This window comes from Molothrus ater, chromosome 9 (genome assembly GCF_012460135.2).
Source record: "Molothrus ater isolate BHLD 08-10-18 breed brown headed cowbird chromosome 9, BPBGC_Mater_1.1, whole genome shotgun sequence".
Classification (NCBI taxonomy): domain Eukaryota; kingdom Metazoa; phylum Chordata; class Aves; order Passeriformes; family Icteridae; genus Molothrus; species Molothrus ater.
The window spans coordinates 14,301,925-14,325,613 of NC_050486.2; the positions used below are offsets into that span (position 1 = coordinate 14,301,925).

Sequence of the window (23,689 nt, forward strand, 5' to 3'; positions counted from 1 at the left end):
CTTTGCTCTGCCAAGTGTGCTCTGAGCTCTTACAGACTAGCAGAATCTCACTGATGTGCTGGACACATCTCTGAATTAAATTAGTAGGAACATAAAGCCTATTTGTATGAAAGCTATGGTATTTATCACAGCTTGGATAAAATGAGGCAGAGGAAGGATTCAGGGCAGACCCTGGTGGGAAATAGATACATTTCAGGATTTTTGTGCACTGAATAAATCTGGAAATGGAATTTTAGCTTTGTATAAGAATACTATGAGCACATATTGTTTAGAGAACACTGACATTAATTTGTTCCAGTATTTTTAATGAAAGTTGAAATGTTTATTTTCCTTCTTGTGCTTGGAACTTGGGGGAGAGGAAGAAAGAACTGCAGCAAAATCAATTCAATCACTTACATTTTGATCCTTACAAACGCAGTTACAGACCGGTAAGGCTGAGGTTGGGTCGGAGCTTCCAGAGCCGCTGGAGCTCCCCCTGCGGGCCTCCCTCAGCCCCGGGGCAGGGCCGGCTCAGCTGCCACACTGGCACTTGGCTCTTGGCGTCCTTTTTATCTCATGAGAGGAATAGCTCAGAAAAACAAGGTGTCTCTGACTCTTCCTAGTCAGTAGTGTTTACATGCAGTGTTCACAAAGAATAAAAAAAAATGAAAGCTTCTGTCACATAAGGTAACAATGAAAGGACAGAATCCAGGATCTTGTATTAATGGCTTCTAAATTTCAGTGTGACTATATTCAGATGCTTTAAACTTAAAATCCTGGGTCACTGCTTTCCCTTCATGCCTTATTTTCTATTACCAAACTAAAAGAAATACACATGCAAAAGTGGGTCAGCTTCTGTCTGCTGGCTCCCTCCAAGAAGCCCTTTCAGGTCTCTGTTGTGGGATGAGCTTCTAATAAAGAATTGGAGACATAATTCTTCTACCACACTTCATGCTTTGCTTTGTATTTGTGACTTTATGTATTCTTGCAGAGTAGCCAAATTAATTCCCATGTTTAAGAATATTTTGTTGTAATGTATTGTTTTCTGATTCTGGAAGTAATTTTTTATGTAATTCTTTTTCCTCAAAGGTGGCAGAAGGCCTAGTTCAGAGAGATGGAGATTTTCTGATTAGGGATTCTCTCTCCAGTCCTGGGAACTTTGTTCTTACCTGTCAGTGGAAAAATACCCCTCAGCATTTTAAAATCAACAAAACAGTTCTAAGACTCAATGAAGCCTACTGTCGTGTTCAGTATCAGTTTGAACTGGAAAGTTTTGACACTCTCCCTGGCTTAGTCAGATACTATGTTGGGAACCGCACACCAATATCAAAGCAGAGTGGAGCAATTATTTTTCAGCCTATCAACAGGACTGTGCCTCTCAGGTGTCTAGAAGAAAAATATGGTTTAACTCCAGTCCAGCAAAAAGAGCCAAGCACCCCTGGAGGAAAAATGGAAAGTGCAAAAAGGCTGAGTCTTGGTATATCCAGCATGCAGTCCCCGGAGCAGAGCATACCCAGAGGAAATCTTCTGAGGTACCTTAATTTTACTGTCCTTGTGGAAGGAAATGGAGTAAGTGCATCAGCTCCTGGTGGAGGTGATGTGAGTTTTCACTCTGACTTGAGATGGAATACTGGGCATGAGGGTTGGCAGATTGTTAGCAAAGGATCAACAGATCCATAAAGTGAGAACAAATGTAGACTCTGGAAGCAGAATAGCACTGCAGTGACTTGGCAAATCCTGACCATGTAAGACAAAGGATTAAAATAACATCTTGCTGCTGCTCCAGAGCAGTCTGTTTTTCCATAGTTAACTCCTGAAATAAAAACTCCAAGTGTGGGATAATGGATCCTAATTTCAGTGTCTGAATCAAATGTTCCATTAGAAAGGAAATACCTTCATAAATGCTGCAGGGTGACACATAGTATAGCCCATTTCACTGCCACTACAACAGCAGTTAATGAATAAATGAAGTACCTTTTATTATCATAAGCTGTCCAAGTGGAAAGCTAATGATCCTTGCACTGGTTATGATATATTCTGGCAGTTAGATATGTATTTTAAATGCTGCATATATTGATATGTTTTTGTTTGCATTTTTGTTTACCCTAGAAACAAAGAAAAAAGTGGTAGCCAGCCAGCTAGTTTGGATCATGTTCTGGAGAAAAGATTCCCTTTAAAGGCTCACCAGTCAGAGAGCTATCTGCTAATAGGTATGTTTTGTAATTAGAAGTGTCATACTTAGAATTGGTGTGTGTCCAGGTGGTCTGTTACTCTTCAGCTCAAAGTGAGACTGCTGAATGTTCTGAGTACTGTAAATACATTATATTAATGGCCACTGTAAGCTGTGTTAACACACTACTTCTCTTCAAGTCACTGGAACAGGATTTTTATTTACTATGCACCAGGTAGTTGAGAACCTTAGCACCCAACTCAGCAGGCTTCCACACCAAAGAAATGACAGCTGTGGTTGGCATTAATACCTTTTTTAATGGTATTACCTTTCCTCACTTCTGCTTGACAAGAACTGACTTGTTTCACTCATGTCTTTCTGACAAAACATTTTTTAAGTAGAAGTGGTGTTTCATGGAAATTCTGGTAACCACTTTTTCTCAGGGTAAACTATGCAGATGAGGTAATGTTCCTCACTAGGAGACAAACACTTCCATGGCCTTTGTACTCAGTTCTGTTCTTCCATCTCACTCAATCTCTCTACCTTCCATCTCTTTTGCTTTTTGTTCCTTTTGCTGCTGTTTGGTTCTATGGCCACTGTCATCCTAAGCAAGGGATCCAAGGTGTGATAACACTTGGGGCATTTCATTTCTCAGATTCTTCAAAGGTTTAAGCAGTTGTTTCCATACTAACACACTTGTGTATAGAAGCTTGCAATAATGCATCTCTTCCCACGTGGACAAAGGAGTATTGACTTCCAGGGCTGCTTGTTTTGAATGTGGTACTGTTAAAATTCTTCATGCCTATTGTAGGAAGAGTTCTCATGATAAAGAGAACATTAAGTATTTGTACAGTGAGACTGTATTTTGATAGAAAGAGTGTGCTCCTGTGTTTTAACAGTGGGATGGACAGACATTTATAAGGCAAGTTTCTGCCCCTCAATTTGAATTGATTATTCCAGTCCATAGCTGCAGATATTTTTATTTTGGTACTACAACAGCCTGAAGAGTTCTGCTGTGCATTTTGTCATAGGATCCTTTGAGCAGGTCCTGTTATATTGCTTAAGGGTGGTGACAGCCTGTGATTTGGAGTTTTTGTTTTCTATCTGTAATCAAGCAGTAACACCCACACAGTGCAATTGGCCACTTGGCTTAGATACCAGCAAACGCCCCAAGAATTGCAGACTGGGGATGTCTGACACAGGACTCAATCCCCTGTCGGATGCCAAGGGTACAGGATGAGGCATAAATACACAGAAGTACATGGATCCAGCTCTTCAAACTATCTCTGTTTCACAGAAAGATTAGCATTTCATTCCTTCCATACCTTAGTTCAGGTTCAGGCTTGACTTTGGGAAGTTTTGCTTTCATCTCAAACTTGTCATTCTCAGAAATTACTCATCTTGTATGTGATACAGCTGGAAGTTGCTGTTTTTATAGCATAGATCAGGTTACAAAGAAACCTCCTATTCCAAGCCATGGAGGTCATCCAGCTCTGACAGGATAGCCTATGTATGCAGCAGGGACTGGAATTATTGTCAGCATTACCACAGAATAATACTATGGTGCAGCTGTTCCATGTATTTGTGATTTTGGGAGGATCAGCGAGTGAATGGAATTTGCTGGCTAAGTCATTCCTCAAAATACACAATTTTGCCAGCAAATAATTGACATGATCTGTCAATATTATCCTTAGGAGATAGCATTAGGAGATGAACCCTGGCACAGGCACCAGGAATTTTATGTATTTTGGCCTTCTAAAACACTGTTTCCGCCTGCAGGTTCAAGACATCCATCTCGATTACCTGAAGCAGATGCAAACTCCTGTCCAAGCTCACCTGCATTTAGAACAGGCAGTGAACCATCTCTAAGCCCCACAATTGTTCAGAAAGTCATCTCAGAGTCACAGCTAGGGGAAGCTCTTAGAGGATCAGACAGTCAGCTCTGTCCAAAGCCTCCCCCTAAACCCAGCAAAGCCCCCCTGATGAAGCCCCCAGATTCTCCTTTGGCTTCCCACAGCTCTGAAGGACACTACTGTGAACTAAACCCTGCCAGACATCCTACAGCAGCAAAACAACCCTTGTGTCAGAAAAACAGCTATGTGGAACATCTGGCACAAAAGGAGAGGGCAACTTTCAGGAACTCTGAAACAAGCTATTTGATCCTTGATGATGATCCTGCAATGAACCCTGCAGATCCTTTAGAAGCTCCAGCTCAGATGGCTGAAGAAGACAGCATCTTTTCTGCACCTGTTTATGAGACAGAGTCTAGTTTTAAACCGAATGATTTTGAATCCAAACTACTTCCTCCTGAAAACAAGCCATTGGAAACATCCATGTTAAGAAGAGTTAAGGAGCTCTTCACCAACAATAATCCAAAGATTATTGCACAGCATATTCTTAGAATGGACTGCAAGGTAAAAAAAATCATGTGTTTTATTTTATACTGTGCCAGTTTAGACTTTTTAAAGAACTGATTTGAAAAGAATAATGGGTAGATTTGCAGCTAATGTAATGTTTGTATTGCTTGCAGGAATTTTAGGGTGTTTGTTTTCCATTTGAAGAATAAGAATATTCACAAACTCTATGGACTAAAGCTCTCTCATCATGCTTGAGTTTAGACTCAAGGTTTTAAGTTCCATATGTCTTTTAAATCTCCTATCAGTTGCTGCATGCCTGTGATTCAGCCTTTCTCCTGTATTGGAGGAAGAGCTCTCTATGCTGTAAAGCATTCTGGGGAGAACTGCTCACAAAAGGAAATTGCTGGTTAGGGCAAAGAGCAGGGAGACATTACCTGGTTGCCACATGGTCATTATATATAATGTTCAGTGGAATTAAATATTTACACTTCTAAAACCAGCTGCTCTTCTAATCTTGTCTGAGTTCCTCTCTTAGAGGTGGTGTGGGAAAATAGCTATCAGGACTTGTGCTCTTCTCTCCTGTGAGAGAACTGTGCTAGTGGAATTGCTCAGAAAGATGTAAGAAACCACAAAGAACTGTTTTTCACATCGTAGACTTTGGTCAGCTGCCAGGAGATCAGCTAATGGATCAGAATGACAGGAGAATCATCTCCTAATGAGATGATGACTTTGTGTAATTAAAGGAATCTAACTGCATTAAAATCTGCATTACTTTGCTGGCGTGACTGAGTGCTGTACGTGCTGCAGAGCAGCCACAGGAATCAAATGCTATGGTGGGTATCTAACCCCCAAGCTTTGTTGGACTTTGGCAGTTTTAGTCTTTTTAAGAAGAGTTTGAGAAGCGAAACGCGTGGCTACTTACTGGGCACTGCAGACAGGAAGGGAAGTGGGAGTGGTGATGCTCCAGAAGCAGCCCATCAGTAGCACTCTGCTGGTGCTGCTGCACTGATGAAGGTCTGAGGAGGGGGCAGTTCCCTGGAGCAGCCGAGTGTGTGAGTCCTGCCAGCTGCTGGGGGCCTGCCAACAGCAAACACAGCTTTTGCCTTCCTCAGTAGCACTGTGGGCTGCTGCTAAGTGAGGCCTCATGCAGACAGGGTGACTCCGAAAAACTCAGCTCCACAACTCCTCACTCTTCTCAGAAGTGGCAGATTGAGGTTTCTTTACTATGGTTGCCAAGAGTATTAACAGCATTCTCTAACATTTTAGTTTCAAAATTCACTTCTTCCTTCCGCCTGCCCTAATTTATCTTTAATATATTGTTAAAGAGTATGTTGCTTAAAGGCATAGGATATGCATGCCTTAGAGAAGTAGTGAGTTTATATGTATGTATATAATATTCAATTAGCTCATTATTAGACTACTTATTTTAAATACTGTAAACTTTGCAATGGAACTAAGGCACCAAGTAGCCTGCTGGAATTAATTAAGAGTCATTGGAGGGCTTTGCATAAACAGATTTTTGGATTTTGGAGCAGGAACAGTAACTAGCTGGGACAGGTAGAGAAGTCTGTTTGATGTTCACCTCCAAGTACTGAGCCAATGCCTGTCATTTACTGGCAACTTGTTCTATAGACTGCTCTGATAAGAACTGCATGATGCAATGGGATTGGCCTGTGAATTGGGCCAGAATGAATGCTTTGTACTGAGATCCCAGGCTAAAGGTCATGTATCCTCTCTGTGTGTCATCAGTAGTTCAGTTTGCCTTTTAAATAATGACATTTCAAATAAAGAATCCCCCATATGTAAGTGATGAGGTGAGTGTTTGCCACTTGCATACCTGTGATGGACTAGCAACCAGTGTCTCCAGGGGCTTCACATCCCTCCTGCTTCTCTAGAAGTGAAACAGGTTTTTCTACAGTGCTGTTTTGTACTGGTGAGGCTTGTTGTGCAGCCCAGATCGCTTTCATCGTTTCACAGCCAAAAAAGCCTGCTGATGGGTGATAACCAGAATATTGCAGGCAGATTGGCTAGTAAATATGTTAACATACAGGCCTTAAACCAGCAGATAATCCTACACCATCATATTCATGTGGTTTGGCTTATTATTAGCAATTATAATTGCTATTGAGATAACCAGTAGCTAATACAATCTGTTTAAAAGGCAAAGACAAATTGGTAAGGGTGTCAGCTTTCACACACTGACTTCCTTAGCCACTCATCTTTGTGTCCTTCATCTTTACAAACAGAATTCTGCTTTAGGACCCTGTGATGTAACCAAAACTATTCTGAGCAGTAGGTTTTTTAGAAAGGAAAAAGGCAAAGCAAGCATTTATGTCCTTAAGGTGAAGAGCAGTGCCTCACTGACAAGGATCAGGCTGAGAGTGCACTGCATTTCCTGGAACCTGCACAGTAATCCCTTTCTGGAAGCAGAGGACGGAGTTTGATAAAGCATTGTGGTTACACCTTTTATGTTTTCTGATGGCTGTATCACTTCAAAAAAATATTTCCTTGGCTTTTTTGTGTAAGGCACTGAACATGCATAGATTAAAGCTTTTCTCTGATGCCTGTATTGCAGTGTTGCATGCTGTACACTTAGCTCTGTATGCCATGCACTTACATGGAGAACTTCTCTGTGGCTAGAGTTTTTTGGGTGTTTTTAAATGTTAGTTTTAAAATTCATGCAGGGTTTTTTGCACTTCACAGGTGGCAAGGATAGTAGAAGTTTCTGAAGAGATGAGGAGGAATATGGGAGGGAACTCTGGTCTTGAGCTGATCACCTTGCCTTATGGACATCAGCTGCGCCTTGACCTGATTGAGAGGTAAATGTTCCTGTTCCTCATTGCCAGGACAGGTGGCCAGAAGCTCAAAGCATGGCTGCACTGTCCTCATTTCCTTCAAGAATGCTCTCCTGCATGTTTCCTGAATTCACATGTACAGATTATTTCTGGGATGGCATGTACATTTGTTTTGATTAGGAAAGGATTCCTTAAGGTCGTAAGGCAACTGTCCCATGTAGCACAGGGAAAGGGGAAAGGTGTTGAAAGCAGAAACAGCTGAATGCTATCAGCTCTCCTTTACAAGCTCAAGGAAACTAAAATTCAGGGGACCTATAATCTAGCTGAGTATGTAAGTGTGTGTGGAGGAGACTGAAAGGTAGTATCCTTCTGCAAGAGGCTAGAGGATCTAATAAAGCAGAAAATTATTAGTAAAGGTTTCTGAAAACCCTCTGCACAAGTCAAGGGGGAGCACTTCAGGTGTTCTGGTCTACATTTTCTCCTTCATATTGTACTAGTTTAATTGCTGAGATATTGGGGGGCAGGAGTCACAGGATTTGAATGTGGAGGACAAAGGGAACTGGGGCAATTTTCCCAGAAGTGTTCATTCATTCAGTGCTTGAGCAGAATTTCGTATAGTTAATAGCATCTCAGGAGAATTTATTAAAACATTAATTGAAAGCCTTTATTTATCCCTTATGTCATTATTGGTTTTTGTGCAAAGATGTTGGTAAGACTAAGTTTGCTGGACATGCCAAGATAAAAATTCACCATTGAACTGATCGTTGAACACATGTAAATTTAATAATTTGTAATTGGTTGCATGAATCGTTTCACTTACAGGCACAATACCATGGCAATAGGAATAGCTGTTGACATCTTGGGTTGCACAGGAAATGTAGAAGATCGAGCAGCAACATTAAACAGGATCATCCAAGTTGCTGTGGAGTTGAAGGAGTCACTAGGGGATTTATATGGATTTTCTGCTATTATGAAAGCACTGGAAATGCCACAGGTAAAAATCTGTTTCTCTTTATGTTCCAAAATGTGGAGTTGTTTGATGGTTTATTTAATTTGAGCAATTTCTTCAAGACTAGAGAGAACATCAGAAGTGTCTTCATGGCTATTCTATGACTTTGTGGCTAGCAGTGTACTTTTCCTGCTGTGGACCCAGTAATGGGTATTCTCTATTTTGCGTGAACAGGTCAGCAGATTAGAACAAACCTGGACGGCTCTAAGACACTGTTATACCCAGACTGCCATCATGTATGAAAAACAGCTGAAACCATCTTGCAAAGCTTTGCATGAAGGACAAGATGAGTGGACTAGTGAGTATGAGTGACATGGGTTTCTATTTGGCATTTTAACCCTCTCCTTACTGATTTCCTGTGTGGGGAATAAGACAGCTGCTCTTTCTGTAGCTGTGCATTGCACCTTAAAATTATGTAAACTTGTGTAATGCCATATGATTATGAACAGAAGCAGAGTATGCCAGCCAAACATCAGAGTGTGTTTGTGTTGCCTGTATCCCTGCAGAATAGAACATTCTTCCCACATCCCTACTTCCTCTGTGTCGAGCAGAAACTGACACATTGCATCATCTTGCCAAAAAAACAGGAAAAAAAAATCTCTCCTCTGGCATATTTTGCTTATTAGCTTTGTCTATTAGATCAGAGGATGAATCCTCAAATAAAAAGAACAGGTTAGGTAATTCTGGTCAGATAAGGTGCCCCTGTGCCAGATTCACTGTTTCTAAAGGGACACAAGGCAGAGAAAATAATTTCTCAGAACATTTCTCCAAGAGAACAGGTAGATAGTGAAAACTTTTTAGCTGCTTGGATATTTTTTATTGGAATGACCAATTTTGAAAATGTTTAAAATCTGTGCTACTGTCCAGCAATTCAGCAGGACTTTCCCCTCTAGCAAATGCACCTTTCCAACACCAATTGGTGTTGGTCTTCTTCCCTAACCAGTTCACTTGAACTTGGTATGACAGGTATATTTAAGGTAAGGTTTTTGAAGGCTATTTGTCCTCCATTTGAAAGATGGAAGACAAATAGTAGTTTCCAACTTAAAAAAGGACACTGCAGTTACAATACCTTCTTCAATTAACAATAATGTGTGATGATATGAGAAGTATGATCATTGCTCTATTCCAGAAACTATCAGTGCTCCACAGAACAACATAACAGTGCCACTGCTGATGCCTCTTGTTACCCTGCTGGAGCGCCAAGCTGTTATTTTTGAAGGCATGGAGCTGTGGGAAAGCAGTGACCAAAGTGGTGAAATTATGCTCAGGCACCTGGGCACAGCACGCCTGATGGCGCAGCACGCCGAGACCTTCGGCTGAGGGCACAGCAGCTGCTGCAAGGTAGGAGAGAGAGAGAGAGAGAGAGAGAGAGGCTGCTGCACTGCCAGCCCAGCTGGGGCTGGTGCCTGCCCACAGGCCCCTGCAGGTCAGAGAGAGAAATCCTCCTCTTTGAAAGGAGCTGGGAGAGCAGTAAGTGTCCTGCAGGAAATTCAGTCTGAGGACATTAATATTGTTTAAAAGCAGACAGTAATTTACTCATCACTACAGCAGCATTTTTGCTAAACATACTTGAAGTTCTCATGACTCAATATGCTGACCCTTCTGGCAACTGAACAGAGTACAGTGCAGACTGAGGATAACTTCCTCTCTTCTGTACAATATAAAATTCCTACTCTGATTATTACAGTTAAAACACCAGCCTAAGAGTCTTTACAACAGTGCAAGTTGCAGCACTGAGATTGTGACCACTTGTGGCCAGAAAGCAGCAGCATGTTAACAATGTGACTTTATTGTTCAGACTTGCAGTGGAAAAGTGAAGGGGAGGGGGGAGAAATACAGCAATTTCTGCAGGCAGCATGTACACATCAGTAATGATATTTAAGGTCTGCCTGCAATGACAATTCTAGACATTAGAATTGAGCAAGGCTAGCCTATGCCAGTGTCCTTAGAGCCATCAGTGTTACTAGAATGTCAGAGCTGGCACTGTTTTTTCACTGTTTTACAAGCTTGTTAAAATCATGGTGCAAACAGAGCCCAGTGCAGCTTATTTGGAGAAAAGACAGTTTAAAAGCCATTTCTACAGAATAAAAAAATTTTCCTGTTGGTGATACTGTGGTATTCTTTTTACCTACTAGGTTTCCAGCCAGATGAAGAGCTGAGTGAAATCTTCAAGACAGAATTTCAAATGAGATTGCTCTGGGGCAGCAAAGGAGCACAAGTTAATCAAAGTGAGAGATACGAGAAATTCAGCCGGATCTTAACTGCACTTTCCCGAAAACTGGAACCCCCTCCAGTGAAGGTGGTGGAACAATTAAGTATATAAGACTCTGGAAACACTATTTAAGTGATATACTTGAAATAACCTTAGCATTCTTACGGCAATTTGATACTGCACAAACTTCTTGCATTTCACAAGATGTTTAGAACTTTTAACTGCACAATGCACACTTGTTTTAAAACTACTGATTTCTAAACAAATTATTTATTTACTGTGTCACCAAGTCATTTACTGGTCGCTCTAAACATCCCCTTATTTCCCCAAAGTGATGCCAAGGAGTAAGGGCATTGGCATCTTAATATTAAGATGAAGCAAATAGTGTAAATAAAATAGATTAAATATCTGACATGGCAGGAAAGTTGTTGTATAATAGTCCTTTAATGAATATAAAAAACACTGTAGCTAGAATTGTGAAGTGTATCTTTATGGAAAATAATTTGCATATTTAGAAATCACAGAAACACTGCAAGTTGCAGAAATGATCCTTTATCTGTAACCAGAAGGCTCAGACTTCACTGTGCCTATGAAAGCAGGCTGTGTATGTGTTGGGACAATTTCCCCTTTTTTTTACGACAGCCTCTGTAGTACTTCAGCTTTTGCTGGGGCCTGCACAACAGCTATGCTGCCAGGAATGAATGATGAAATGGCAAGAACAAACAATCCAGATAATTAAAATGCTTTCAGACATGAGTAAATGTGGGTGTATGTATGTATTAAACTTGCTTCATTTACTGAGGTGAATCACTTCGGTAAGCTCTTTTTCCTTGGATGAAGATAAAGCATAAGGTGTTACCACTTTTTTATAGGAAATCACCATGCACACAGTTCATTATACAAAGAGTCTTAGCAACAAATCCCACTTTGTTATATACAGAACTGGTGACAAAGGGTTGTCCTGAGATGTTGTACAAATATTTAAGTCAGAGCTGCATGTGCTTGTTGTCAGTAAGCCTGGTTCTTACAGCACTGGAGTATTGGAGTAGGATGACAACAAAACCAGCACCAGACCTGTTCCTCCTAGCTACAATCACAGCAGAGGTTTTGACCTCCAGCACAAGACTTTACAGACCTCATACTGAACATGTGCCTGTCAATCTTAACAGAAGACAAATGGGGAAGCTAATTACTTAGACCATGAAAAGATTTTTTTATTCCATGAAAATATTCTCAACAGAGAACACTATTTTTAAACAAAGCATTTAACATTTACGAAATCAACATGTGCACAAAAAAGGATTAAAAAATTACTGGAAAATGTCTGATTGATTCTTTAAGACAACTCACGTTCAGAATTTTAGACTAAAAGTGATTTATAAGCTGTGCAAGTACAAATGCTTTTTCCTATGTTTAATAACCCTCATACAAGTTGCACTATCCCTCTTGAAAGCAACCTGCCTCCAAAGGAAGCAAATCCTGGTTTCAGAAAAACAAACAGTAGTGTGAAAAGAACATTTAGTCTTTTACCAGGAAGTGTTATTACTGACCTCCAAGGCTGTTAGCCAGGCAGACACAGGCCCTTAACCAGAAAATACACAGATCACATTTCTTCCTCTTCACAGAACTACAGAATCACAGAATATGCTGGGTTGGAAGGGACCCACAAGGATCACTGAGTTTTCTCCAAAATAAAAAAGTACTAAATTTTAAAAAAGGAAAAAAAATAAACAAGGAAAAATACCCCAATCCCAACAACCCCCCCAAGAAGCCCAAACCCAAAAAACTACCGAAGTAGTTTTGTCAGTATTGAGTAATGTCACATTATTATATAAATAACCCTGTATACAAGCTCCAAAAATCTAAACTTTAGAGTTTAATAGGCCCCATAATACACTAGGTCAAGCTGTGTAATAGTGGTATACATAACAAAAGGAATAAACCTCTACACAAGTCACTCAAATTCAGTTTTACTGGTAGTACAGTTCCTAATAACACTGAAATGAAAAAGAATCCAGCACTGCTGCATCCACATATTGCTTCAGACCCCAGAAAAACAGGATGTTTTAATTATTATTCCATAATACACTGCAAACAGCAGGTGGCTGGGTTGACAAGCTTGTGTTGATGTAAGTGTCCCTCCCCCCCAACATCTCTAGTCTAATTCTTATCACCCTAATCAATCAGATATGATGTATTTATTAATAGAACCACAAATGGGAGGCAAGACAACATAAGCAATAGGGGCACTGCAGACAACTATATTTACACGTATAAACATATCCAAATTTCAATTGTTTACAAGTAAAAGTGCACAAAGATCATTACGAAGTTTCACTCAAATGTCACCTGGTCCATACAATGAAGCATCACCTGGAAATGGACTAGCACTGTAGTAATTGAAACTGGAACGTCATAGTGAAAAACTAAAAGACAGTTTCCATAAAAATCTTTTAAAAAAATATTAAAGTCAAATGAAGAGATCCATGTTTCAATGTATAAAATTCATGGATGCACCATGGATCCAGTAAAGTAGAGCTCTAGAAAACACCTACCGTGGCTACCTCAGCAGCTGCAGCACTGTGAAAGAGCTGAGACACAAAGCCCTTTGTGAGATACTGTAAGTGGTAGTGTTGGCAAACAACAGATTTAGGCACTCTAGTTTAAGGCAGCAGTTGAATGGCAAGTGGTTGACTTCTGAAAACAGTCATTAACTTGCAGTGGTGAATCCTCTGGTTGTGCTCCAGGCTGTCAGTGCTCACAACAGGTTACTGAAGGGCTGAAGGTGGACCACAGTTCTAGGAGTTTCTCTTGATTGCATTGTAGGCTAGAGCTGAGATGCATTATTCCCCCAAATTAACAAAATACCTTACAGTCGCTTATCAGTTATGCCAAACATCTGGAATGTAATGATGGTTGCAGTGGTATTGTTATAGCAGCATACATGGATACTGGGATGAAACTCTAGTGCTGAAGATATTTAAAGAAAATGATTTGTTACAAAACAAGATGAGCAATGATGGCAAAGTGTTACTCAGAACATGCCTGACTGTCCTAGGCATGCAGGAGGAGGTTAACGGCGAGCATGGAGGTGGCACAGGCAGACTGATAACTGACACAGGGCTCTAAATGACTGCCAATAAAAGTGAGTGGGAAACGAGCATCTTTGAGAAAATTAAAATGGTGCACAAGCTAAAGTATAGTTTGTGCACCTGGGACAACCTAGGACAATGAAAATAAAGCAATTTTAGGAGCAGTAGCCTTTTTGCTCTGGTTATGGAACTCTATTTTCCTGCACAAATTGAAGATTTTGTAGTATATCCTTACCTATATATGGAGATGCTAAGATGTTAGTGACTACTAAATGTATGTCTGCATGCATTCATGCAACTAGCTTGTCCCTTGGGCCTCCCAGTCTAGTACCCCTCCCCTCCCCACCCCCACCCCCCCAGCAGCTGCATGTAACCTCCTTCAAGATCTCGCCCATTTTCTCAGAAACCCGCTTCAGGAACCTGCAGTCCAAGAGGAAAAAGAAAAGAACAAAGTTACTGAAGGCCTTTAGAAGATAGAGAAGCGTGCTCAGTTCTAACAGGCCATTCTCAGTGGCTAAACATTAGCCTTCTACTTAATGCCACAAACTCTCACTAGAAATACAAAATCAGCTTTTTTTTTTCCAGTAATCAAGTTGTGCAATGCAGCTTCCAATCCTCAGTGATTTAACAATGAGGATAATTACTGTACATTTAAGACACTGTCTTCAGACTAAACACAATACAATTCAAAGACTTAGTTTACAGGCACAGATTGAGAATATAAAATCATTCCCTCATCAGGAGCAGAGAGTTTCCAGTAAGACATCAAGCATTACATGTGATCTTTTTTTGTTTGTTCAAGGTATCTAGAGTTAAAACAATGACATCACGTCCAATACAGAACATTCTACATTACAAGTACTGAAAAGGAAGGAGATAGGTCAGTGGACTTTCTGTCCTTCTTGAACATAATGTTTTTTCCTGAGTATTTTTGTTGAACTTTCAGAATCAGAAAACATTTTCCTGTTTAAGAATTGAAAGCTGCCAAGTCTTTGCTAAGGAAGGAAATTAATAATTTTCAGTAACTGAGTTCAGTTAGTTACTAGAGGAAAAAGATCTCTGTTTTAAGAATACAGTTTAAGTCATAAAAGTGGGAACAGTAAATCTTAAGAGATCTTTAAAACTTAGGTATTTTTTCAGTTCGCTATAAAAACTGAGAATTCCACAGAACAAGCAGGAATCTTGGTCTTTTTCATTTCAATAGCTGAATTGGATTTAGTGCTTTGTAAAGCAGGAAAGCAGAAGACATTGGTCAAATTACAGACCAGTGTTAGATGCATAATTTAATGTGGTCATCTCTGAAAGAACTACAGCTAACTCCCCATGGAAACAACAGATCATTGCTGACTTCTGATTCTGTAATTCTTTCCATGAGTCTGTATAACTTACAATTTTTCCACTATTTTCCCTGGGGAATGTACAACTGAGAGCTGCCAGTTTTACTGTTAGATATAGGTTACTGCACCTTTGCTGTTTTTCTCTAGCGTTACATCTATATATGATGTTGGCACATAGCCTTCCTCTCCATTATGTCTTCGAGCTCTTGTCCACCCATCTCCTTTGTCCTCCTCAATAATGTACAAAATTTCCCCTTCTTTCATTGCTAGGGTGCCTTCATTATGACCTGGGAAGAACAAGAGGCAAGGAATTCTTACTGTTCAGACAGAATTTCAAGTCATCTTTTTCCCAAGGCATAGTTTCCAAATTATAAACAGGAAGCATGAAAAATCTGTGCAAGAGAACATATGGCCAAACAGACTTAGAAAAAAACCCAGTCCCAATTTGTAAAGCTGAGTATTTTCCAATAGCTGTGCTAATAAATATTAAAACAGCACAAGTACTGCTCAGGAATTAAAGTAATTTATAAAGTACCTTCACTGATCTTTTAGGCAATTAGTTACTCACACATGTAATTTGCTTTAAACCATTTTACCTGTCTTCTTTGTAACAAATCATCCATGCCTTACAGTCAATCTCAGTGCACGTGGTTAACCTTACCATCAAATGGATATATTGCCTTGCAATGTCCTATAGCTGGTAATGGATCATCATCTTCAAACTCGTCATCAAACTCATTGGGATGAGCGTGCTGCTGTGGTGGGCCACGAACCTCCTGGTTGGCATCATCCGTGTAACTCCCTTCAGGGCTACAATGCAATGGTGGGAGCATGAGGACTCTGAGCAGTTCTTAGCTCCAAAACTCACAACATCCGTGCATCACAGAAAGGGCAGGACATGGATATTGTACTGCAATTCCTGTTAGCAGTTCTTATATTACTGTCAGGTGATTACTGAAAAAACTCTAGCAAAAGCTTACACTGAATTCTGTTTGAGAAACAAACATAAATTTGACATACCTGTCTCCACAGAACATGGAAAACTAGTGAGCCTTATGCAATGGAATAGGACAGGTTGAAAAGGCACTGCTATTTAATAAGCAGGTGTTTCAATTAGACTATTTTTATATGTTACCAGAATGGCAAGAAGAGACCTTTAGAAGTCAGAACCAGTTAAGATTTTCCTTTAGAAGGAAAGGAAATTGATCCACTCGGGGAGGATAAGTAACAGCCATCACTCCTGTAATCTGCAGAGAGCTGTACAGACTCTAGCACAGGATCTAAAGCAGTGGAGACAGAATAGTGACCTCTCTCGGCCCTGGGTGACAAGGTGGTTGATGTCGCTGCTGTGCCGCCTGTCGCTTCTGGCTGCTACTTTACCTTCGACTTCAGAGAGCCAGGCCTTGGGGGAAAAAAGGCAAATATTGGTGTCAAAGAAAGACTGATTCTAAACCAGCACACTGAACAAATGCATTGTACTGCAGACAGTTCACAGCCACACAGAGATTGCAGTCAGATGTCAAGGTCTCATAATTATTTCACACAAAGCATGACTCTATCATTTATGCTTAGCCTATGCTCCATACTAGCCTGAGGAAAAAATCTTTAATTACATGTGAATTTCAGAATAAGTGAATTATAATATATTCTTCTGAGCAGTTTATATCTTTAATCACGTACATCTTTATTCTGGCTAGATGAACATACTTGAAAATACAGCACCCCACAAAAACTGTATCAGGACGTCTACTCTTCAATCAAGTAGTTTTTCTGGGTGTTATATTTAAAATCTGTATGGCAAAGTACAATTGTACCGATCATTTACATTTTCCAAGAAACTGTTTTAGAATCTAACCTCATTCTTGTGTATTTCCATCCGAAGACGGTCCATATTGCTCATAGTCTCAGTTAATTTTGGTTGCAAACTGCTTGGATCACCCATCTGTGGATTTTTTTCATAAACATCCTTCATCTTGATGAGGGCATCTCTAAAAACATACAAACCATTAAAATAATTAATATACCAGTATTGATTCACTAAAGCTAAAATAATGTGTATGAGATCCTGAACTGGATTAGATCTCAAGCACAGCAACAAGGAACTGCTGGTCTTCATACCATGCCTAAATCCTTCTCCCACTCTGTCATCTCAGCCTTCTGCTTTCCTTTCTTGTGCTGTGCACAGGCACACAAGGACTCCAGCTGTTGACTCTTACCTGTCCAGTCCCAGTACTGTTTCCATACTGTTTGTTGTATACAATTTCCTAAATACTGGTCATGTTCTGTTCTTAAAGCACGAAGTTGCAGCTATGTTGCTCAACTGACAAACAATCTTTTAAAACACCATTTTAGAGCCAATGCTCCCTTTGCAGTATTAGAATCAAAATGAGTATTACAGTAAAGCAGAAGGAAGCAATATTAACAGAACCTACATACAACAAACGATGAACTTTAAAAGGTTATTAATAGCCTGTCTCCTAGCTTTTGAGCACTGTTGGCTTACGTAGAGGATGTCAAAAAAACCAGAGAGAGAACCATGACAAAACCCCCCAAAAAATGCACTCACTTTTGGTCTGTTTCCTTCTGTAGCTCTCTGTTAAGTTCATCAATTCTCTGCTGCAGTTTCTTGCGTCTTTGTTCTGGAGGGAGATGGCTGAAATCTTCTAGTGCAGGGCCCTGCAAGCAGAAATCCCATGAAACAAGCTACCACATGCACAGGTCTGGGAGCTGAACTGACATACCCACACATGGACAGTGCTCACTGGAAGCAGATGGACCTTCTTAAAAACTCTACTTGACAGACAGCTCTACAAAAGACTGCACAGAATAAATGCACGTTCTTGCTGCCAGAGTGGAGTCACCCAGTCAAGGTGCTTTCTGCCTTCTGTAGCAGTTGGCTCACAGAGGTAACTCAAAATTTCTAGACTTTATTTTTCTGAAGTCATATACCTCCTCTTACATCCACTGCACTTAAAGAAGATTAAGAAAGGACAGAATAATTTAAGTCAGAACAAAAATCCAAGATGTGTATATAATATATATACACATATATATAAATTGTTTCTTTCTCTGGACTGTGTTCTGTGGTCATTTGGATGGTATCAAAAGAAAAATGCTGTATTTTGGATCTTCACTCCAAAGCACTATTATAGTTCTCTTCCAGAACTTTAGCAATCCTAGAAAACATATTAAAATTTACAAAGTTCTGATGAATTTTACCTCAAGTAAAACTGGTTCACAAAGGACAGAAAAAACCTTTGTAATATCAAAATTATTACTTAAATTTGTTTATTTGACTCAAAACTTGCTCAAATACTCCAAGTCACTTTTTTTTTACAGGAAAAAAATAAACAAAAAACCAACAACCAAAAACTTCAGGGAGGGAAAAAACCCCTCTTACTTCCCAAACTTTAAAAAAAAATCATAAACCAGCCAATTTAAGACCACCTGTTTTATGAACCCAAACCTGCAAACTTGATTGTGAACTTGTGCCAGGATTATAATAAGCAGGATAGAAGGGCCTGGGTATGAAATGCATGGGAAGAGATTTTTTTTTATGTATCTTGCAAGTTTGTTGTGAAAACTCTTCCTGTCAGGGTGACAGACACTGACAGTGTTAAGAAGGAAGTACGGTACGTGTCTTACTCACCAAAGGGTTGGTTTGTTGGGTTGTTTTTTTTGGTTTGTTTGGTTTTTGTGATCCCATTTGCCTAAGGAAGTTGGTTTTAACCTAAGAAACCCACTTACCCTCCATGGAGGCAAACCAAACTGGCCAGCATTTCTTTTGTCAAGAAGGAAGTTTACAGAAACTTGACTGTTCAGATTTTGACACAAGCCTTAGGCTCAGATGCCAAGTTTCCAACAACCCCGCTTTAGATCTTCTCACCCTCTCAACTTTTCTGCACTTGTAAAATCAATCTCATTACTTTTTAAGAAGGGAATACAAGACATGGTAAAAGAAGGAAAATCAAGATATGTTTTCAAAATAAAACAAGGGTTTTCTTTCTGGAGGAAGAAGAATACAGAAGAATATAGTGTCAAAGTCCAGAGATGAAAAATGACATCAACAAACTTCCTATTCCCTTCAGAAAGTCTCCCAAGAAAACACTGCTAAGTGGAATACACCACAAAGAAACAAAAATACAATCATGTCCTCTCTATCAGTCTTCCTTACATGTTGGTTTAAACCAGAGTATCCTAAAAATGAATCAGAAGAACAGAGGGCTTTTTTGTGACTTTTTACTGATTTACCCTGCAATACAATATTGATTAAGGCATGATTTTATTTAATATAACAGTTTCCTGTATTTCTAAGCATAAAGATCCTCCCCTGCATATTTTTCTTCCAAATTCAAAGGAGTGTAGTATTCAGTATTTCTTCATTACAACAATTTTATAATCTTTTCCCATACATATTTTATGCTGCTCAAACAATTTTCCTAACTAAGAAAAATCACCAAGTATTTCCATAATGACCAACTTGTGAATACTGGTCAACTCTAAAGTCCGAAAATTGCAGATTTAGTTGCAGCCAGATCACAAATCTAATAGTCTTACATTAAAGCATGGATGATTAAGAAGACTGTGCATATGAGTGGAAAATCTGGAGATGTATTTCAGCACCTGACTTAAAGCAGTTATGATATGGAAACACTTTCAGAAGATTATTTTCATGCTATCTCAGCAGAAGTACAGCAGACAGATCAGCACACGGGCTTACCATCTTCACCGACCACTGCACAGTTCATTTGAAAACAGAAAGAAACGGGAAATTACTCACATGCAATGACCAGTTACCAAAGTGACTAATGCCTAAATATGTATTTTTAAGGATTGAAGTTCTCATTTATAAAAAATACATTTTACTGTAAGCACAATAAAATAATTGCTTTAAGAATTACTGATTAAAAAATACTAGGTGATAATGGGTACTTTCAACTTACAAAATTTTAACACACAACTTCATTAAACTACTTTTGAATTTTAGTGTTCTGAATAAAGGGCTGAGCCTTCTGTTGTAGGAAAAGGAACACACACACAGCCAACATTACACAAAATAGCAGAATTTGATGATGATGGACTGATCAGCCATATACAAAAATTTTTTTAATGATAGCTCAAAATCCACTGCATTCGCTCTTATAAATGTAGTTTTTGCAATGTATTTAGTTTATTATCACAGCAGATCTAGAATAAACAAAGACATTTTTAACGTCCAGAAGTAATTAATTTTACTTTCTGAAAACAGCATTTGGGTCATTGTTGTTATCTAAAATTGTTTTAGTCCAGATAAAAATAAAGACATTTAAAGAGTAAAGACTTTATCCTTAGAAGAAGCAAATAAAACATGGGTGCCAGGAGCTGAATCTTGGCTGTAACATTCCTAGCATTTTGAAGCTCTACCATGCTTTTAAAGATTTGGACAACCCTTCCCAGAGAAACACCAAGCAACTTAGAAGACAGGTATCTCAACTTCACTTTTGACCCTGAGCAATTTTTAAGGCTGCTGCATGGGGTACATACATGACATTAGAATTTCTAGCAATGAGGGACATAAAGCACCTTCACAAACAGTATTTTGGTAGGAATCTTGAAGTCCAGAGATGCAAAATGACATCAACAATCTTCCTGTTCCCTTCAGAAAGAGTCTTCCAATAAAACTCTGTTAAGGTTTACAGATCACTGCTGATAATGCAGATATTTTATGTACCAAGTGGCATCAAGCACGACCTCTCTAAGCACTAGCACTGTCTGGAATTGTTAATATGTCAAAGGAGAAGCAGCAGGTACCAGCAGTGCTAACACAGCTGCACTGGCTTACACCTTCTGTAAATACCTACTCTACAGCTACTCTTTGCTGCTCTTGCTCTGGAAAATGACAGGAAAATGAACTGTGTGAAGCACAGAGTGGAGGGACACTGGGTCTGTGATCTCCAGCACCTTGACTGACATCCTGTACAGGGCCTGGTAAATAAAATGACCAGGATGCTTCACTGGCTGATGGATGCCAACTCACAGATAAAGCTCAGCAGAAGCAAACTGAGCATCTTACATGGGCAGATGGTCATAGGACAAAGGGGAACATTTTTTAACTGAAAGAAGATAGATTTAGATTGAATGTTAGGAAGAAATTCTATATTCAGAGGGTGGGGAGGCACTGGCACAGGTTGCTCAGAGCAGCTGTGGATGCCCCATCCCTGGTAGGTTCAAGGCCAGGCTGGATGGGGCTCTGAGCAGCCTGGTCTAGTGGAAGGGGTCCCTGCCCATGGCAGGGGTTGATCTTTGAGGTTCCTTCCAAACCAAACCTTTCTATCATTCTATGGTTTAGTATTTCTGCATTTCAGTACCACTTGGAAATAATTTTCCAGGGACAAAATACGTGGGAAACAGCATCACATACTATTAAGCATTTAATCATTTTATATTATAAAGATAAGACTGATCAATGAGATTAAAAAAAATCTATTACTAGTCCAGTATACATTTAAGTTCAAAAGACTTTAAAAATATGCAATAATGTGGTCTTTGTTAAAATGTTTGCAAGGAAATTCCGAATATACGTAAATTAAATGATCATTTTTGAAGATTTTACAGAGATTAAGTCTTTAATATTATGGCACATTGGAGTGAGTCTAGATCTGCAGGACCCTAGTGATGCTTCCTAATGTTAAAGAATTATTAAATTTAAATTATTTAAAGAACTTATTAATTGAACTTTACAACATGAAGAATGTATTTAAAAATCAATAAAGATATGGCTTCATTTTCCATTAACACTCTATAGTAGTTATATGATCTTTCCCTTCAAAAAAGGTTCTAGAACTACTGGTACTACAAGGTGATGATTGGTGAGGCAGGAGTCAATACTTGTAGTGATCCACAACATCCAAGTGTTATCAAGGCCTGTGCCATTCCACCAACTCCCTAATCCAGGTAGCTCCTCCCTGAGCACTGAAGAGGAGGAATTACCTCCACAACCAGACCCAATTATGATCTAATGACTTGGAAGGGAAAGGAGACGCCACACACACTTAGAGGAACACCAGGATCTTCTAAAAAATGGCAGTGCTAGGAAGGCTCTCTCCAAGGTATCTGGGGGCCTGAAATTAGATGCCACAACATGATTTAAGATAAATAAAGTAAGTTTTAACTGTAACTCATTCTGCTTCACAATGACAAGAAGGGAGCCTCTGAATTGTATCTTTACTGCATTGTTGTACCTTGATCTCCACATTATGACAACAAGAGTCAACCATTCTTGATGCACATGAGATAGCAAGTCCATATTGTCTTGAAATACCAAAAAATTATTAATTATATACAACCAAATGCATCCAATTACCTTCTTATTTGGATGAATAAATCCCACTAAACAACATAAACTGGGCAGCCTGTGCTTTTCTGGCATAACAGGAAAGTAACAGTACACTTATCACTAGCAGCATAAATGTTGCTAGGAAACCACTTCATATTTCCCTTCTGCTGGCTTCCAGACAAATTCTATTTGCAGAATATACCACTGTATTAGTAAATTAATTTATAAGTCTCTGTGGCATTTGGTACTAATTTTTTCAATAATTCTACCCAAAAGAAACTAGGACAAACAAGAGCAACTAATTAATCAGAAAACACATTAATGCTGTAATGTTTTTTTTTTTAAAATCAGTATTTCAAAATCTGCCATCACCATAAGCTATAGCATTTAATGTACAAAAGGAATTAAATTCTTCCTTCTTATTTCAGTGTCTCGTAATCAACTTCTACTATTTTCAAAGTCAGCAAATAAGACATTGGATCTGTCAGATGATTTTTGTGGTAACCGTATATCCAATGATCAATTACTGAAAATATATGTTACATGATGGTAGGAAAACATTTGTGAATGTGAACAACAATGAAAATCAAACACATGCTGAGCACCCTCTTTATAACACCTTTTTTTAGGCATGAGCATTTCAAATGTGATAAAGAATATTTCTATTTTAATTTCTTTTTAATCTGTTGGTAACTTCTGAATAGTATGAAACAAAGTATCCTAAAACTGACCTTATGGCTGACATGTTAATTTTAACTAAGTAAGCCTTATAATGAGGGTGAAGAGCATTAGAAAAGCCACATCACAAACACACTGCTCATAGCCCATCATGCATTTCAACTTGTTATCAAACTTACCCCTCTTTTGAGGCTTCTGAAAGAAGGAATTCTGGGCTTCCCTGTTTTTATGTCACTCATGCAATAATGCACTGGTTCAATGGAGAATATGGGATACTGGGACCCATTAGGAGTACTGGATGTGTATAAACTAGTAGGGGTTAGGGGTGGGGATTGTGGCTAATGTGGAAATAAAGAAAGCAATAAATAAGCCAAATGTTCAAAGTGATTTTAAAATGAAAATTCTGTCTTACAAAAATAAAATTTCCATCCAACACAGAAACAGGTTGTAACATTCCAGACACATTTATACTATAACTGCATTGGGTTTAAAAGCTTTCTGTCATGAGTTCATCTTCAGAGTTATGGGCTGCTGCAGAGAAGGAAGGAAGCTTTAGCCTCAACACTGGCACAAGATCCTAACAAGATCCCAAAGCTCCCTGTCTCTTTTCCTAAAACAGCTCTGCTATTGCCAGTTTAGTTACAATCCTGGAAGCTCAAGCATTTCTGCTCACTCCTTCCTCCTACATATCGAGGCACCCGACCAGGTTAGCCAAAACAGAAATATTTGGTATGTCCATAGAGAA

General features: G+C 39.2%; 2 protein-coding genes across 5 annotated transcripts in view; one reads left to right on the forward strand and one right to left on the reverse strand.

The window, feature by feature from the left end:
• BCAR3 (BCAR3 adaptor protein, NSP family member) overlaps positions 1-21,725 on the forward strand; it is a 92,556-nt gene extending 70,831 nt beyond the window's left edge. Inside the window, 9 exon segments of the mRNA XM_054515753.1 lie at positions 1,069-1,511; positions 2,089-2,189; positions 3,929-4,563; positions 7,210-7,325; positions 8,124-8,295; positions 8,485-8,608; positions 9,440-9,616; positions 9,619-9,651; positions 10,446-21,725. Coding sequence (XP_054371728.1) covers positions 1,069-1,511; positions 2,089-2,189; positions 3,929-4,563; positions 7,210-7,325; positions 8,124-8,295; positions 8,485-8,608; positions 9,440-9,616; positions 9,619-9,651; positions 10,446-10,633 — 1,989 coding nt within the window. The 3' untranslated portion in view covers positions 10,634-21,725.
• The window catches only part of FNBP1L (formin binding protein 1 like), a 52,751-nt gene continuing 40,773 nt past the window's right edge, over positions 11,712-23,689 (reverse strand). The window contains exons 10-17 of one of the 4 annotated variants that reach the window (XM_036387670.1): positions 23,124-23,282; positions 19,672-19,686; positions 17,518-17,627; positions 16,807-16,939; positions 16,259-16,353; positions 15,613-15,761; positions 15,080-15,238; positions 11,712-14,034 (exon numbers count right to left, since the gene is read on the reverse strand). In XM_036387670.1, coding sequence (XP_036243563.1) covers positions 14,027-14,034; positions 15,080-15,238; positions 15,613-15,761; positions 16,259-16,353; positions 16,807-16,939; positions 17,518-17,627; positions 19,672-19,686; positions 23,124-23,282 — 828 coding nt within the window. In that variant the 3' untranslated portion in view covers positions 11,712-14,026. Of the gene's footprint in view, positions 15,239-15,612; positions 15,762-16,258; positions 16,354-16,806; positions 16,940-17,517; positions 17,628-19,671; positions 19,687-23,123; positions 23,283-23,689 lie in introns of all 4 variants that reach the window. The other 3 variants (XM_036387669.1, XM_054515754.1, XM_036387672.1) reach the window with 3 other exon arrangements.